The sequence below is a fragment of the Rhinoderma darwinii genome, chromosome 5 (genome assembly GCF_050947455.1).
Source record: "Rhinoderma darwinii isolate aRhiDar2 chromosome 5, aRhiDar2.hap1, whole genome shotgun sequence".
Lineage (NCBI taxonomy): Eukaryota > Metazoa > Chordata > Amphibia > Anura > Rhinodermatidae > Rhinoderma > Rhinoderma darwinii.
The window spans coordinates 149,157,474-149,171,648 of record NC_134691.1 but is presented as its reverse complement, the minus strand read 5'-3'; the positions used below and the strand labels follow the sequence as shown (position 1 = coordinate 149,171,648).

Genomic DNA, 14,175 nt, shown 5'->3' with positions numbered 1-14,175 from the left:
TAAAAGTCTAAGGGGGTCAGATCGGGAGGCATTTCTTCTGCGGTCTTGCTATCAGTGTGTGAAGAGTGGGAGAAGAGGGTTGCATTGACAATCCAACACAATGGGCAGCACTTTGAACACATTTTATAAGTGGTCAGAAACTTGTAAATAACTCATGAAAGAATAAAGTAACGTTAAAACCAAGCACACCATTGTTTTTCTTGTGAAATTCTCGATAAGTTTGATGTCACATGACCCTCTTCCCATTGAAAAAACTAAAGTTGGATACAAAATGGCCGACTTCAAAATGGCCGCCATGGTCAACACCCAGCTTGAAAAGTTTCCCCCCCTCCCATATACTAATGTGCCACAAACAGGAAGTTAATATCACCAACCATTCCCATTTTATTTAGGTGTATCCATATAAATGGCCCACCCTGTATATATGTATTATTATTATTATTTGTGTTTTTTTGAGAAGTAATCTTTTCCCTCCTGCTGAGCCTTTGAATATCTGCTGTTCTTAATCTACTTATTGGTTTACTGGTGCCTTCCAGAATAAAGCAATGCATTTTATTCTACAGATGTTGTATTTGTAATGAACTTAAACAGCATTCAAAAAAACATGCTGTGATTTTCTATTCATGCATTCCGATTGAGATTATTGCCAGAGTTCACTATTTATGTTATCTTTTGAAACCGTTTATTTAGGAAAGAGGGGGGGGGGGTTATATTACTTTTCATTCTGAAATCCAGAAACCTACAATTTAAAACATTCTTGCAATCAAAGCTGTAGAAGGGAGGTAGTCATTTTGACGATTACATAGGTAAACTTGTGTCCCCTATGAGCAGAAACACAAAAAGTATTTATTTAGTCATTGGAATTTACAAGAATAACATATTTGATGTATTTAAAAGCATTCTTATAACCATTTATTTTTAACTTAAAAACTAAAACACCGAAAAAGGCCATACTTACAAATGGACACAGCCAGGTCAGAAACACTGAAGAAGGAGAGAGAGCAGGTGCTATAAATAATAATAGCCACTCCCACTAGTCTTGAGGGGAGTGGTGTGTGGTGCATGGGATGTGTAGTAAGAAATAATAAATGAATAGTATATGTGCAAGTGTAATAATAGAAGTGAAATATAGGGGGCAGTAATGAGTAAAGTGCCTCAAAAATAAATGAATAATGGGGTGCAAGTGTGTGAAACATGGAGGGATAGTGTGTAAGTCATGAGGCGCAACGTGTATATCCAGGTAGAAGCCTATTTGTGACGCCTTGATAATTCATAGAGCGGGCTACCCTGCTTGCTGAGCCAAACAACAACACACCATGCTCTCCCAGCATCAAAGACCCGGCTGTGTCCAAAAGAAGCAAATATAAGTAATAATGAAAAATACCTGGGGTATTCGTGATCATTTTGGCCAAAAGGACGCAAGCTAGCAATCCACGACAAGGATCCCCAGACTTGCGAGTCCCTAACTCCCTAATTGGAACGAAAAGCTCCTGATGCACAGATAAAAACAAGGGGACATATATACAAAAACACAGAAAAAGGCCATACTTACTTTAAAAACTAAAGTATTAGAATAGTGGTAATGTGATCAATGTCAGTCTCTACCATCTAGTTCAGGGGTCTGCAACCACAATTCCCAGCATGCCCTGACAGCCTTTGGATGGAATAACAAAGCCTTTGTCTGTCAACCCTTCAACGGAAAGGAAAGCGGAAACATAAGCTTCCATTTGCATCACCACTGATATCAATGGTGATGGAAACGTTGCTAAAGGTTTCCGTTTGTCACCGTTGTGACATAGTTCCGTCGTTTTTGACGGAATCAATAGCACAGTCAACTGATCCCCATCTATCTGACAATAGACATATCCTGTGGTTATTTCATAAATGCTCTTGATGAAATAAAAAAACGTTGTCACTTCGACGGAGCCAAGTAGGGAATGACACAGCGGCGGTCAGAGTGATGTTGGTGCGTGCTGTGGTGACTGTAGTGTGCCGGCCCAGGAGTGGACCAGTCCGGTCACCTGACCTCAAGTCAGGCCCTCCATACTTGGCTCCGTCCTCCAAGGAAGGATGACACGGCGGTCAGAGTGAGGTCGTGGCGTGCTGTGACGTGACTGGACTGTTCCGGCCCGTGAGTGGGCCAGTCTGGTCTAACGTCACTGACTCAGGTCAGGTGACCGGACAGATCGACGCTTGGGCCGACGCGCACCGACGTCACTCAGACCGCCGCCATGCTTAGCTCCATCCGCCCTTCTCCTGCTCCTAAGGCCTGATTTACACGAGTGTGTGCGTTTTGCGCACGCAAAAAACGCTGCGTTTTGCGTGCGCAAAAGGCACTTTACAGCTCCGTGTGTCAGCCCCATATGATGCGCGGCTGCGTGATTTTCGCGCAGCCGCCATCATTATGACACTCCATTTGGATATTTGTAAACAGAAGAGCACGTGGTGCTTTTCTGTTTACATTCATAGTTTGACAGCTGTTGCGCGAATCACGCTCGTCCCACGGAAGTGCTTCCGTGTGGCATGCGTGATTTTCACGCATACATTGACTTCAATGGGTGCGTGAGGCACGAACAACGCACAATGGACTCATGTTGCGCAAAAATCTCGGACTGTCTGCATGGCCCTATAAACTAACATAGGTCCGTACGACACGCGTGAAAATCACGCGCGTTGCACGGACGTATTACACGTTCGTCTAAATAAGCCCTAAATGCGAGTGAGTAGGGCGGACCGAGCAGCGGGCTGGACCACATGATCTCACGGGCACCCTTGCAGTAGAGGCTTAGTTCCGTACATTCCCATACCATGTGGAGTAAATGGGCATCATCTATACCACACCTTGGACACTTTAGAGTCTGTCCTCATACCTATTATATTATTATTATTCTCCAATAATAATGCACTAATCATTTTGCTAATGTCATTTTTAGTAAAAATTTTGTTTCGATTTAACACTGCAGCTTCTATGTATCCACTATACATAGAAACTGCGTAATGCCACTGTAAGCTAAATTCGTTAGTAAGCTGAATTGATGGCTTGGCTGACCGCTTCTGTGTGCCTCTGACACACAATCTAACCCTATGGGTATACTCACATGTAGTAAAAACACTACAAATTTTCCATCTGGAAAAATCTGCTGTGTATTACAGTACCTCAAAGTGAATGAGGTTTGAAGAAATATCATCCACACTCTATGAATGTCGTCTCTGCGCTTTTTCTTAAAACTCCGCAAAAAATGGCAATTGTTGTGGAATTTGCTGCGATTCTGCTGCGTTTTCACACCAAATTCCACAAGTCCTGAAAAGAAAAATTGTATTTTGAAAGTTTTAAAAAGAAAGAAAAATACTTTATTCACTTCTGCTGAATAGTTAATAGCAGCTTATGTATTTACTCGTACTTAAATACTTTGTCTTTTTAATCTTCTGTTTGTTAAAGGGAATCTGTCAGCAGATTTGACCCCATAAGTTATAAACCATGCTGAATAGTTCTTGGGGAAATCAGTTCGGATAGAGGGTTCGGCAGCTGTTACTTCTCCGTGCAGTGTCCCGGCTTATCGGTAGCAAGACTTCCCAAATCCTTCCCCTCTGCTCTTCTGGAAAGGATGTTGAATCCTGCTGGAAACGTGAATCAAGAGTGGAGGGGAGGGTGGCGATGTTTAAAGTGCTTTCCCCAAAACCTATTTAGCATTGTTAACACCTTATGAAGGTCAAATCTGTTGACAGACTCCCTTTAAAGACTTCAAAGTCCATTACAACAACTTATACTAATCTTATAGTATACCTGATATTTATCAACTTTGCAATTTACGTAATGTTAAAATTCAGTTGTATTATCCAAGCAAATTCAGTGTTATGTTACTGCCACTAGGTGTCCCCTTTCCTGTAATTTGCTGTCCCCCTGTTGTAAAGCAAAATCTGTCTCAAGTTACAGAGCAGAGGAGACAGACTGCAAGAAGTAAGGGTGTGTCCCTTTACAGCCTGCAAATAAAAGTCTATATAGAGGGGAGGGAGAAGAGAGAAACACTGATATGCTTCCCATAGACGTCTATGGAGAGGAAAGGGGGAGCAGGATTAAAGACAGAGACGCTGGTGCCCATAGAAATCTATGAAGAGGGGAGGGGTGAGCAGGAGTAGAGTGGAGACACAGGCTTCTGGTAAGGATTTGTATTTCATCCCGGTACTGGATTCTCAGCTAAACTGCTCATTACTGCTGATTAATCTCCTCCATGCTGCAGTTTATATATAGCCAATCCAAAGGCCGGCAGCGTGTGGGTGCAAGCCCTGGGGAACAGACCAATGTTCCGTCAATATAGAAGCAAAAAATAGGCAGCACTCTGCAGATATAAGTAAAAAATAGCAGTACTTTATTACCCTACCCCGTCCTCTGGAGATATATAGATATATATATATATATATGATATAGGCCCTTGGGTGACAGACATAGTAGACCCCTTTGCGGGGAAACTCACATCGGCAGTAAAATGGCAGAGTACGGCACTTTATGCCCCCATATAAAACTTAGGCCTCCATTTTGTACCCCCATACATTTAGTGCCCTCCCAAGTGGGGCCACACAGCCCTCCCTCCCAGGTGGTGCCACACAGCCCCCCTCCCTTTAGGGTAGCGCCTTTGGGGCTCCCTCTAGGAGCGAAATCCTCAGCCAGAGCATTGCCGATGCTCTGGCTGGGGATTCCGCTTCAGGAGAAGCCCCTGATGTCACTCTCCATATATGGACAGTTGTCAGGAGCAACCCCAGAGCCATAGTCCCGGGCAGAGCACTACTAGCACACTGCCTGGGACTCCTGCTCTTCTCCTGACATCACTGTCCATATATGGATAGTGATGTCCAGAGCAGAGCTGATGTCCCGGGCAGAGCGCTAGTAAAGGCTCTGCTCCGGAACTCCATATCTGGGGAAGCCCTTGACATCACTGTCCATACATGGATAGTGATGTCAGGGGCAACCCTAGAGCCAAAGTCCTGGGCAGAGCGCTACTCGCACACTGCCTGGGACATTGTTCTGCTACTGACATCACTGTCCATATATGGACAGTGATGTCAGGGGCTTCCCAGGAGATGGATTCCCGGGACAGCCACTTCTAGCGCTCTGCCTTGGACTCCTCTCCTAAGGACGCAGATACTATTGAATGTGGCGTCGCTACCGCTGTAGCAGCCATTGCGTCTGCTAGCGGCGCCACTGGGTGATGGGGGGGGGGTGTGATGGCGGACAGCACGGGCCCCCTCATCCAGCGGGCCCTGTGGCAGCCACTATGGCTGCTACAGCGGTAGTTATGCCGCCTCCTATACATGTGCTCCCTCTAGAAGCATTCCACTCCTGGAGGAGCCATGGCGGCAGCGTTAGCACCCTGTGGCCGAGTTGGCTCCCCCAAGGGTAGTGGTCCCTGGCACTTGCCCGGTTTATCTATTGCCATGAACTGGAGAGGTTTAATGGGGTTGCCCTATCAGAACATCTCCTGCCCATATGCTTTTTGTGTACATGGTTGCCCATTAAATTTTACAGCAATATTGTTGGAGAAGCTGCTGGGAAAAAAACAACTGTTTTCCTTCTTTAAAGAGGCTCTGTCACCAGTTTATAACTTCTCTATCTTCTACCTAATCTAAAAGGCGCTTTAATGTAGAGAAGTAATGTGTTTTTTTTTTGTTTTTTAAACTTATTTTTGACAAAGTTATGAGCATTTTAAGTATTATGCAAATTTTCTCCAGCCTGGAGGCCATATCTGTTCATACTCCCGTAGCTTGTGTGAAGGAACTACGGGAGTAAGTGACTGCACAGCGTGATTTCGCGAGATCATGCTGTGCTGTGGATTAAGCTGGACATGAATGAAGAGAAGTGTATGATGCTGACTGGTCAGCGTCATACACTTCTCTCTACTACGCCCACTTGGTCAAGAGTAAAAAAAACACCCACTTGGGCATTAAGAACATGTTTTCATAACACTTAAAATGCTCGGAACTTTGTCAAAAAGAAACATTATTTTTTTAAAAAACAACACATTACTGATCTACATTGAAGCGCCTATTAGATTAGGTAGAAGATAGGGCAGTTATAAACTGGTGACAGAGCCTCTCTAAGATCCACTTATTCCAATACACATCAAAGAGCACAATATTTTGAATGACTTTTGTGGAGTAATGATATCTGTTGGGCCTCTTGACATCAGTGTTGGGCTTCTCTCATCGGTTCCGTTCGACCTTTCCATCAGAGGAACCGATGAACGGAAAGCCAAACGGAAACCATAGCTTTCATTTGCATTACTATTGATTCCAATTGTGATGCTTCCGTTGCAGTTGATTTTCGTTTGCTTCCGTTCCGTAAGGTTTTTAATTTGTTATTTTTTTGGTGGAAACGGTAGTGTAGTCAAAACTTTAAGTGGATCTTAAAGTTTCCGTTTTTTTTCCGCAGGAAACAATAGAGTAGTCGACTACGTTATTGTTTCCGGGAAAAAAAAGGAAACTTTAGGGAACGGAAACAAACTGAACCCAACTGCAACAGAAGCATTACCATTGAAATCAATGGTAATGCAAACGGAAGCTATGGTTTTTCGTTTGGCTTTCCGTTCACCGGTTCCTCCGATGGAAAGGTCGAACGGAACCGATGAATGGAAGCTAGACGCTGATGTGAATAGCGCCTTAATTTATACTTGTGCTAAACAGAAATATGAAGGTAATTTCATAAACCTGAAGTGGTCTAGAGTAACATTGTCCTTTTTATGATGGCACTAAGGAATGTAATTCTTTGTTTTCACTCCCTTCCTACTTAGTTTTAAAGAGAACCTTTCACCTGCTCAAACATGTGCAGCTCAGTGCACCATGTAATAGGCAGTGCTGCACAAACCATGTCTCATTTTAAAAAAAAATCCTATCCTCCGATATGTAAATAACCCCCTGAACTGTCAATGGGGCATGTTAAAGGCAAGGGGGCATGTTACTATCACTGTGACACTGTCCAATCCGCTACGGGCAGTGTCACACAGCCGATGATACTCCCGCCGCCATAGAACAGAAGAAGAAGAATTTGCATTCTTCTCCTCTTCTGTTCCGTGGCGGCAGAGCAGTGCATGCGCGCCTGACGCTCTCCTCTCCATCTCTTGGACAGTGTCACAGCGATAGTAACATGCCCCCTTGCGGTTTACACGCCCCATTGGCAGTTCAGGGGGTTAAATAACAGAGGAGGATAGGAAAAAAAATTAAAGTGAGATTGTGTTTGTGCAGCAGTGCCTATTACATGGTGCACTCATCTGCACATGTATGGGCAGGTGAAAGGTTTTCTTTAACGGCTATTTTTCGCAACGTTTTCTAACAATTTTTTTCTCACATTGCAGAAATAGTTGCTGTTGGTTTCCGAAGTTGCTTTGATACTGTTAAAGGTGTCAAGAGGAAAAAAATAGTCACAGAAAATCATTTGAAGAAAATACAAAAGTCTCCACTGAGGAATATTTCTAAAGACCAGCAGAAGCATGATATAGAAGTCTGCAGGTCTCAAACTGCTACTCTATCAGAATCTAGTCACTCAAATGATAAGGAAACCATTCACATCCATAAACAAAACAGCAAGGAAGGCAAAGGGACAAGTGTTGGGCTCAATGATCAGCCTGTAAAGTCTGACATTTCAATGCAGGCTAGAAAACTCTCTGTTCCGCCAGACTTATGTAACGGAAGAAGTGAAGGCTATAACTTTGATAGCAAAATGACTTTATTAAAGGAAAGCTCTACTTCCAATTCCATATTCGTAAATATGAAAAGTGCAAATATAAAATCTGAGAATATCATTAAGCAGCATTTGTGTGCAAATTCAGCTTTTGATGTTTTATTAAAGGCTATGGAGCCAGAACTTAACACGTTAAATCAGTCCCGGGCTCCTTGTGGTACCCAGACTGAAAAACAAGGACATAGAGCACCTTCTGTTACCCATACATCTTCAATTCCATCATCATCATCTTCCGGAAGAGAAACAAGTGCTAGATACTTCCATCATCATCGCACTACTCAATGCGGTCAACCTTGTACATCGGCCAAGAGTTACCCACAATCCCAGGTTCCTTCAGGTAGGGAGGAAGAGCAATTTCAAAGGCGGCAACCTCCTACTTGTCACAATTACTCTAGTGTTCTAGATGTTATTAAACCACAAGTTTATCATGTAGCTGTAACTTCTTCAATAGTAAATTCCTCTTCAGTAGCTCAGGTTCTTTCATTGCCAGGAAGTTCTTCTATATCGAATCCTTTAAGTATCTCTTTAAATAACACATATAGTGTAACTCAAGTTGCTTCACTCCTCACAGGAGAGCAAATGTGCAATATAGTTTCGAAGGATCAAAAACCTAAAAAACAAGGTAAATATATATGTGAATATTGTAACAGGGCTTGCGCAAAACCCAGTGTGCTCCTTAAACACATTCGTTCACATACTGGGGAGCGCCCTTATCCTTGTGTGACATGTGGATTTTCATTCAAGACAAAAAGCAATCTGTACAAGCACAAAAAGTCTCATGCACATGCTATTAAGCTTGGCCTAGGCGTGCGTCCAGAAACCGGAGGTATGTTCCTTTCACATGATTCTGAAAAAGCACTTTTTATTAGTTCAGATTTAGATGAAAGTGGAGACAGTGATGAAGAGTATACATCTGAAGAAAGGCAAGAAGATCAAAATCTTCTAGATCTAGAGTTCTCAGAAAGTGTAAAAATGTCATCTGAGACTGGCACCATTAGACTGAAAGAAGAACGGTCTTCCTCAAATAGCCCTGTAGCAATGTTACAAGACAATACTTTGCAAGAGAAACCTAATGAAGTAAAACCAGCAGAATTACCAAAAGTTGTTGTTTATCCAGTTAGCGTTTCTCCATTAAGAGCTGACAGCCCGAAAGTTTTAGAGTCTACTTCCGAACAGTTCATAGCACAAATGCCAGAACTAAAAATAAAAAATAAGAGTCCTGTTTTGCGAATGTGTTCATTAAGTGAAGTAGAGCAATCGTCTCGTAAAATGTGTGAACTAATTCAAGCCGAAAGTAAACAGCCAACTAACATAAATGCTCATGCACAGCTGCAGAGGCAGCAAGCCACAGATTGCTCCCAAGAGCAGCAGAGCAAATGTCTTTTGAGCCCTAGAAGCTTGGGAAGCACAGACTCTGGTTATTTCTCCCGGTCAGAGAGTGCAGATCAAGCAATGACGTCACCATCCCCTTTCATAAAACTTCTGTCCTCATCCGAGAAAGACTTTTCCAAAAATGTAAGTTCCTTGGCACACGCAAATGTTACAGGAGCAGTGCTGGTACAACCATGTATTGAGAAGCCACCTGTTGCTATAGGAATAATGAGGCCACCCTTGGGAACAAAAACTCTTGAAGAGCGTATTTCAAAGTTAATATCAGACAATGAAGCTGTAGTTGATGACAAACAATTAGACAGTGTAAAGCCAAGGCGAACATCATTGTCCAGAAGAGGCAGCATAGATTCACCAAAGTCTTATATATTTAAGGATTCCTTCCAGTTTGATCTAAAACCTGCAGGAAGGCGCACTAGCTCAAGTTCAGATATACCAAAGTCCCCATTCACTCCCAATGAAAAATCTAAGCAAGTTTTTTTTCTTTCTGTTCCAACACAATATCCTTCTCTTGACTGTTTGCCAATTACAAGAAGCAATTCAATGCCCACAACAGGGTATTCAGCCATTCCACCAGTAATCCCAGTCTCTCATCCTCTTAGAGGTAGTCAATCATTTGATGACAAAATAGGCTCTCTTTGTGATGATGTGTTTGTTTCAGGACCATCCACACCTCAACATACAGTCCATCCTCGCACACTTGTAAGACAGGCGGCTATTGAAGACTCATCCACTGAACACTGTGGCTTGGGTCCTGCACGTTCTGTTGATGAAGGTTATCCTGCAAGCAAATCTATACAGGATGTTTTGCTACCTAGAAGTAAATCTTTTGTGCAAGGCACTAGTTTAGACAAAGTTAAAAAGTCCTATATGGGTCGAGGCACGATGTTTGAATGTGAGACATGCAGAAACAGATATAGAAAGCTAGAAAATTTTGAAAATCATAAAAAGTTTTACTGTTCTGAATTACATGGACCAAAGAGCAAAACAGCTGCTCGTGAAACTGATCATAGCATAGCACTAATCCATTCCCAACCGCAAATTTTTAATTATAGAGTTGCTAGTACGACCGGTACTTTGGAGCAGCCACTCCTTATTCGGAAACGGAGAAAGATGAAAAGTGTTGGGGATGATGATGAACTCCAGCAAAGTGAATGTCGTTCTGTACCTGAAAACATGGAACCCCCAAACTTAGGCAGTGTCAAAACCTCATCCACAATTACCATATTGGGCTCACAGTCATGTTCTGTGTCAACCTTAAATCAACAAATACAGTTAGTATCAAGAAGCACAGATCCTGTTTCTGATGTCAAGGTATCTGTCATGGAGAAAAAGACAAATCTAGTTCTAAAGGAAAATATAGACCTAAAATGTCAGGGATCTGGGATTTCTGTAATTCAACACACAAATTCATTGAGCAGACCAAGTTCATTTGAGAAACCAGAGTCTGTTGGGCGTGTTTCACCTGTGCGAATGTGTGAAATTCCAAAAGGTAATGTAAAGAATCCCTTAAATGCAGTTGGTTTCATAAAAGAAGAGAGACCTACTGTTTCTTCTCAAATCACACCTAGTGGATCTCTTGAAGTAACTAAACCTGATACAAATGAAAGTCATCCTGCTGTGCTTGCAGAAAAAAACGTCACCTCTCAATTACGTCTTGTACGTCAGCATAACATTCAGGTTCCAGAGATCTTGGTTACAGAAGAACCAGATAAAGAACCTGAGACTCAAACCAATGATCAAGAACTTCAAGAAAAGTTTACCTGGCCACAACGTAGTGGGAGTCTGTCCAGTTTGCCAACAGAAAAGCTCCCTCCAAAAAAGAAACGCATCCGGCTTGCTGATCTGGATAACTCATCTGCTGAATCAAGTTTTGAGTCCACTATTTCAAGAAGCTTAAGTCGTGAGAGCAGTTTATCTCGTACTTCAAGTTTTTCAGCTTCATTTGAAAAAGAAGAATCTTTAAAATCTGAAAGCTTCTCAAAAACAGACAGCATAAATAAATCATCTGAATTTCTTACAATTCCAACTAGCTTAAATGCATTTGGTGCTCCAAGGGAGATGCGAAGAGCGGCCTCAGAGCAAATAAACTATACACAATCCTCTATGGAAGTCATGGACTACAGAAGTAAATCATTTGACTGTGGAAGTATGTCTCGATCACGCTCCATGTCCCCAATTAACATTATGACTTCAAGATCCTCTCTTATATGTAGCATAAATAGTGGACACATTCCTCTGTTAGAAAGGAGGAGAGGGCCACTTGTAAAACAAATATCTTTAAATATCTCCGAAACAAGTGTTTCTCCAGGTAAATCCAAAATTCTTCCGTCAGAAATTCCTGCAGTAACTCAACAAAATTTGCATAATATAAGCCGAACTTTAACCGAAGTAAAAGTAACTGACCAGCAATTAGCTGAAAAGTCAAAGCTCACTAAAGTTCAACTTTCTGAAAGCAGAGGATCTCTAAGCTCATCTAACACTACCCTATTTAAAACCGATTTTTCGACTGGTATGAAAAATAAAACAAAAGTTGACAAAGAGAAGAATATGTTGATGCATAAAAAAAATGAATGTAAGCCAAATTTTGCTCCAAAATATCAGTTAGAATGTCAGAAAGCTCAGGAGAACCAATTCTGTTCGCTCAAACCTGTCACGATAATTTTGCCAAATAGTCCTTCCTCAGACACAAGCATTACATCTCCGAATGTAAAGGCTGCTGTTATAGATGGTTTATCCAATATGTGTACGACTGTTCAAAGAAAAAACAAATTGTGTTGTAACTATCAGTCTAGTCAGTCAGTAGTTGTGCCAGTCCATAACTATAGCAATTCTTTATATTATGGGTTTTCTGCCGTTACATCTCTTCCAGAGATTTTAGTGACTCAAGATCAAGGAAATCCTATTGTTTGCAAAGTGAGTTCAGCCCCTGTAGCAGAGGCTATAGACCCAATTCATATTCCGAAGCCTCAAGAAGAGCACAGCAGGACTTTGTCGGCCTCTGTTAGGAATTTAGAAAATTGTCTTCCGCGATCTGTGCCAGTAGCTGGTCTTGTTCCGCAGCAAGAGACCTCGGCTTCAAGTAAGCGAATGCTTTCACCTGCAAACAGTCTGGACATTGCAATGGAAAAACAGCAAAAACGTGTTAAAGATGAAAGTGGAGCTGCATGCAATACAAATAATCAACAGGTTAATTTGTTTAGTATGAAGGCTGCCGAACCTGTGAAGCAAAGAAAGCCAATGCTAGTTCGACAGTTTTGCACTACAGATCCAGGGGAAAGCTTAGATCACAATATTTCTCAAGAGAGGTATAGTCCTGAGGATCATTCTCCTGAAGCACATGTTCACAAATTCCATTCATCAACAAAATCTGTCTCTGATGGAAGGGAGGTAGAAGACCATGAACACATGAAATCTCCAGAACCATGTCCAACTGTAAGAATGTCACCAGAGCCTTCGCCTATAAACACACAGACCATTTCTTTAAAGTCTACATATAATAGTCAAGAGAGGATATCACCTATAACTTCGAAAGCATTTCATATTCAAGGCCAAGTAAAACTCTGCGCTGCAATCTCTGTTGTAAATGCTGGTGATATGCATCGGCTCTCCTTTCCAAGTCTCAAGACTTCAACAAGTTTTACTTGGTGTTACCTTTTGAAGCGAAAGCCAATACCCCTTCCTCAGAATGACCAAAAGACTTCTGCTTATGCTTCCTGGACTATTAGTTCCAATAACCCCAATCCACTTAATTTACCCACCAAAGCGGCACTTTCTCTGCTGGATTCAAAGCAAAAGGGTGAAAAGTTCATCTTTACTCTGGTGAAAAACTCCCATCAGAAACATGACATCTTGGTATATTCAAGCAAATGGAAGAGCAATTCGAAAAAGGTAAATCCCCGACTTTTCCCACCGATTTTTAATATTGCATGCACGATAGAGTCTTTAGGAATGTGTTGGATAGTTCCTTGTTTGACTGACGCTCTATAATTTCACTTTGTTTTATGTCGGTATAGACTGAGGTTCCTCATTTATACCTATAAGAAACAAAAAACATTATTCTGGGTACACCTCTCTTTATAAAACCATTCCTTATAGTTTTTGAAAGACTTTTATTTTTATATTTTATTTATTTTTTGTTTGCATTTAGTTCTCTAACTATATCTTTTGCATCATAAATACGAGATACTGTATATTGCTTGATTTATATTGTCAGTTACAGTACACATTAAGCCTTGGTCATATCTGCATTGAAGGCTCTGTTAGGGCCCTCAGTCGCAGATCCGGCTGAGATTACCGTAGACAATAGCGAAGCATGCTTCGCTATTGTCTCCAGTAAAATCACGGACATGCCGACGGATAAAGTCAATGGGTTCCGTCGGCTGCCGGCAGTGTACGTTGTGCAACGGAACCGTTGCTTCTGTTATTCCCTTGTTCTGCTCCTCTAACGGAGCAGAACAGCATAACATATTTACAAACGCAAAGGTCAAGTTCTCTCCATATTATTGTTTTAACCACATTCTATTGACAAGCCCATTATTCCACTATAGCAGCCATCGAGAACCGCTTGGTTAGTTACACCTTTGTGATCTTTTTTTTGTGTTTTTTTATTTTTCTTATTTTGCCATCCTCAGACCATCTAAATTAGGGGTGCACAACCTGCGGCCCCTGTCCCGATAGATTAAATATTTTTTGGACGATCAGCTGTATCTCTGTGTGTAGATCGCTGGTGCGCCGCTCTGTAAACTTTTCTCAATGGGTTCTGTCGGCCGCTGGCGCTGTCCGTTGTGCAACAGAACCGTTGCTTCTGTTCCCTTGTTCTGCTCCTCTGATGGAACATACGGATGAGGATGTGAACGAAGCCTAACCATGCCTATAAATTAGTAAATCAGAAGTTGGAGAAATAAACAAAGTTGGAAACCTATGTTTTACTTCCAGAGATATTAACATTTTACTATTCTCTTTAACCACTCGCGGACCGCCCATAGACTATAACGTCCTGCAGAGTTATACTTTGTCCCGCTCTGTGGCGACATTGAGCTCAGTGATACAGCTGT

The 14,175-nt window shown here is 41.9% G+C and overlaps 1 protein-coding gene across 3 annotated transcripts in view; it reads left to right on the top strand.

The window, feature by feature from the left end:
- The window catches only part of HIVEP1 (HIVEP zinc finger 1), a 245,536-nt gene that overhangs the window by 168,573 nt on the left and 62,788 nt on the right, over positions 1–14,175 (top strand). For all 3 annotated transcript variants that reach the window (XM_075826632.1, XM_075826631.1, XM_075826633.1), the window contains one exon: positions 7,344–13,009. In XM_075826632.1, the coding sequence (XP_075682747.1) occupies positions 7,344–13,009 (5,666 nt within the window). The remainder of the gene's footprint in view (positions 1–7,343; positions 13,010–14,175) is intronic.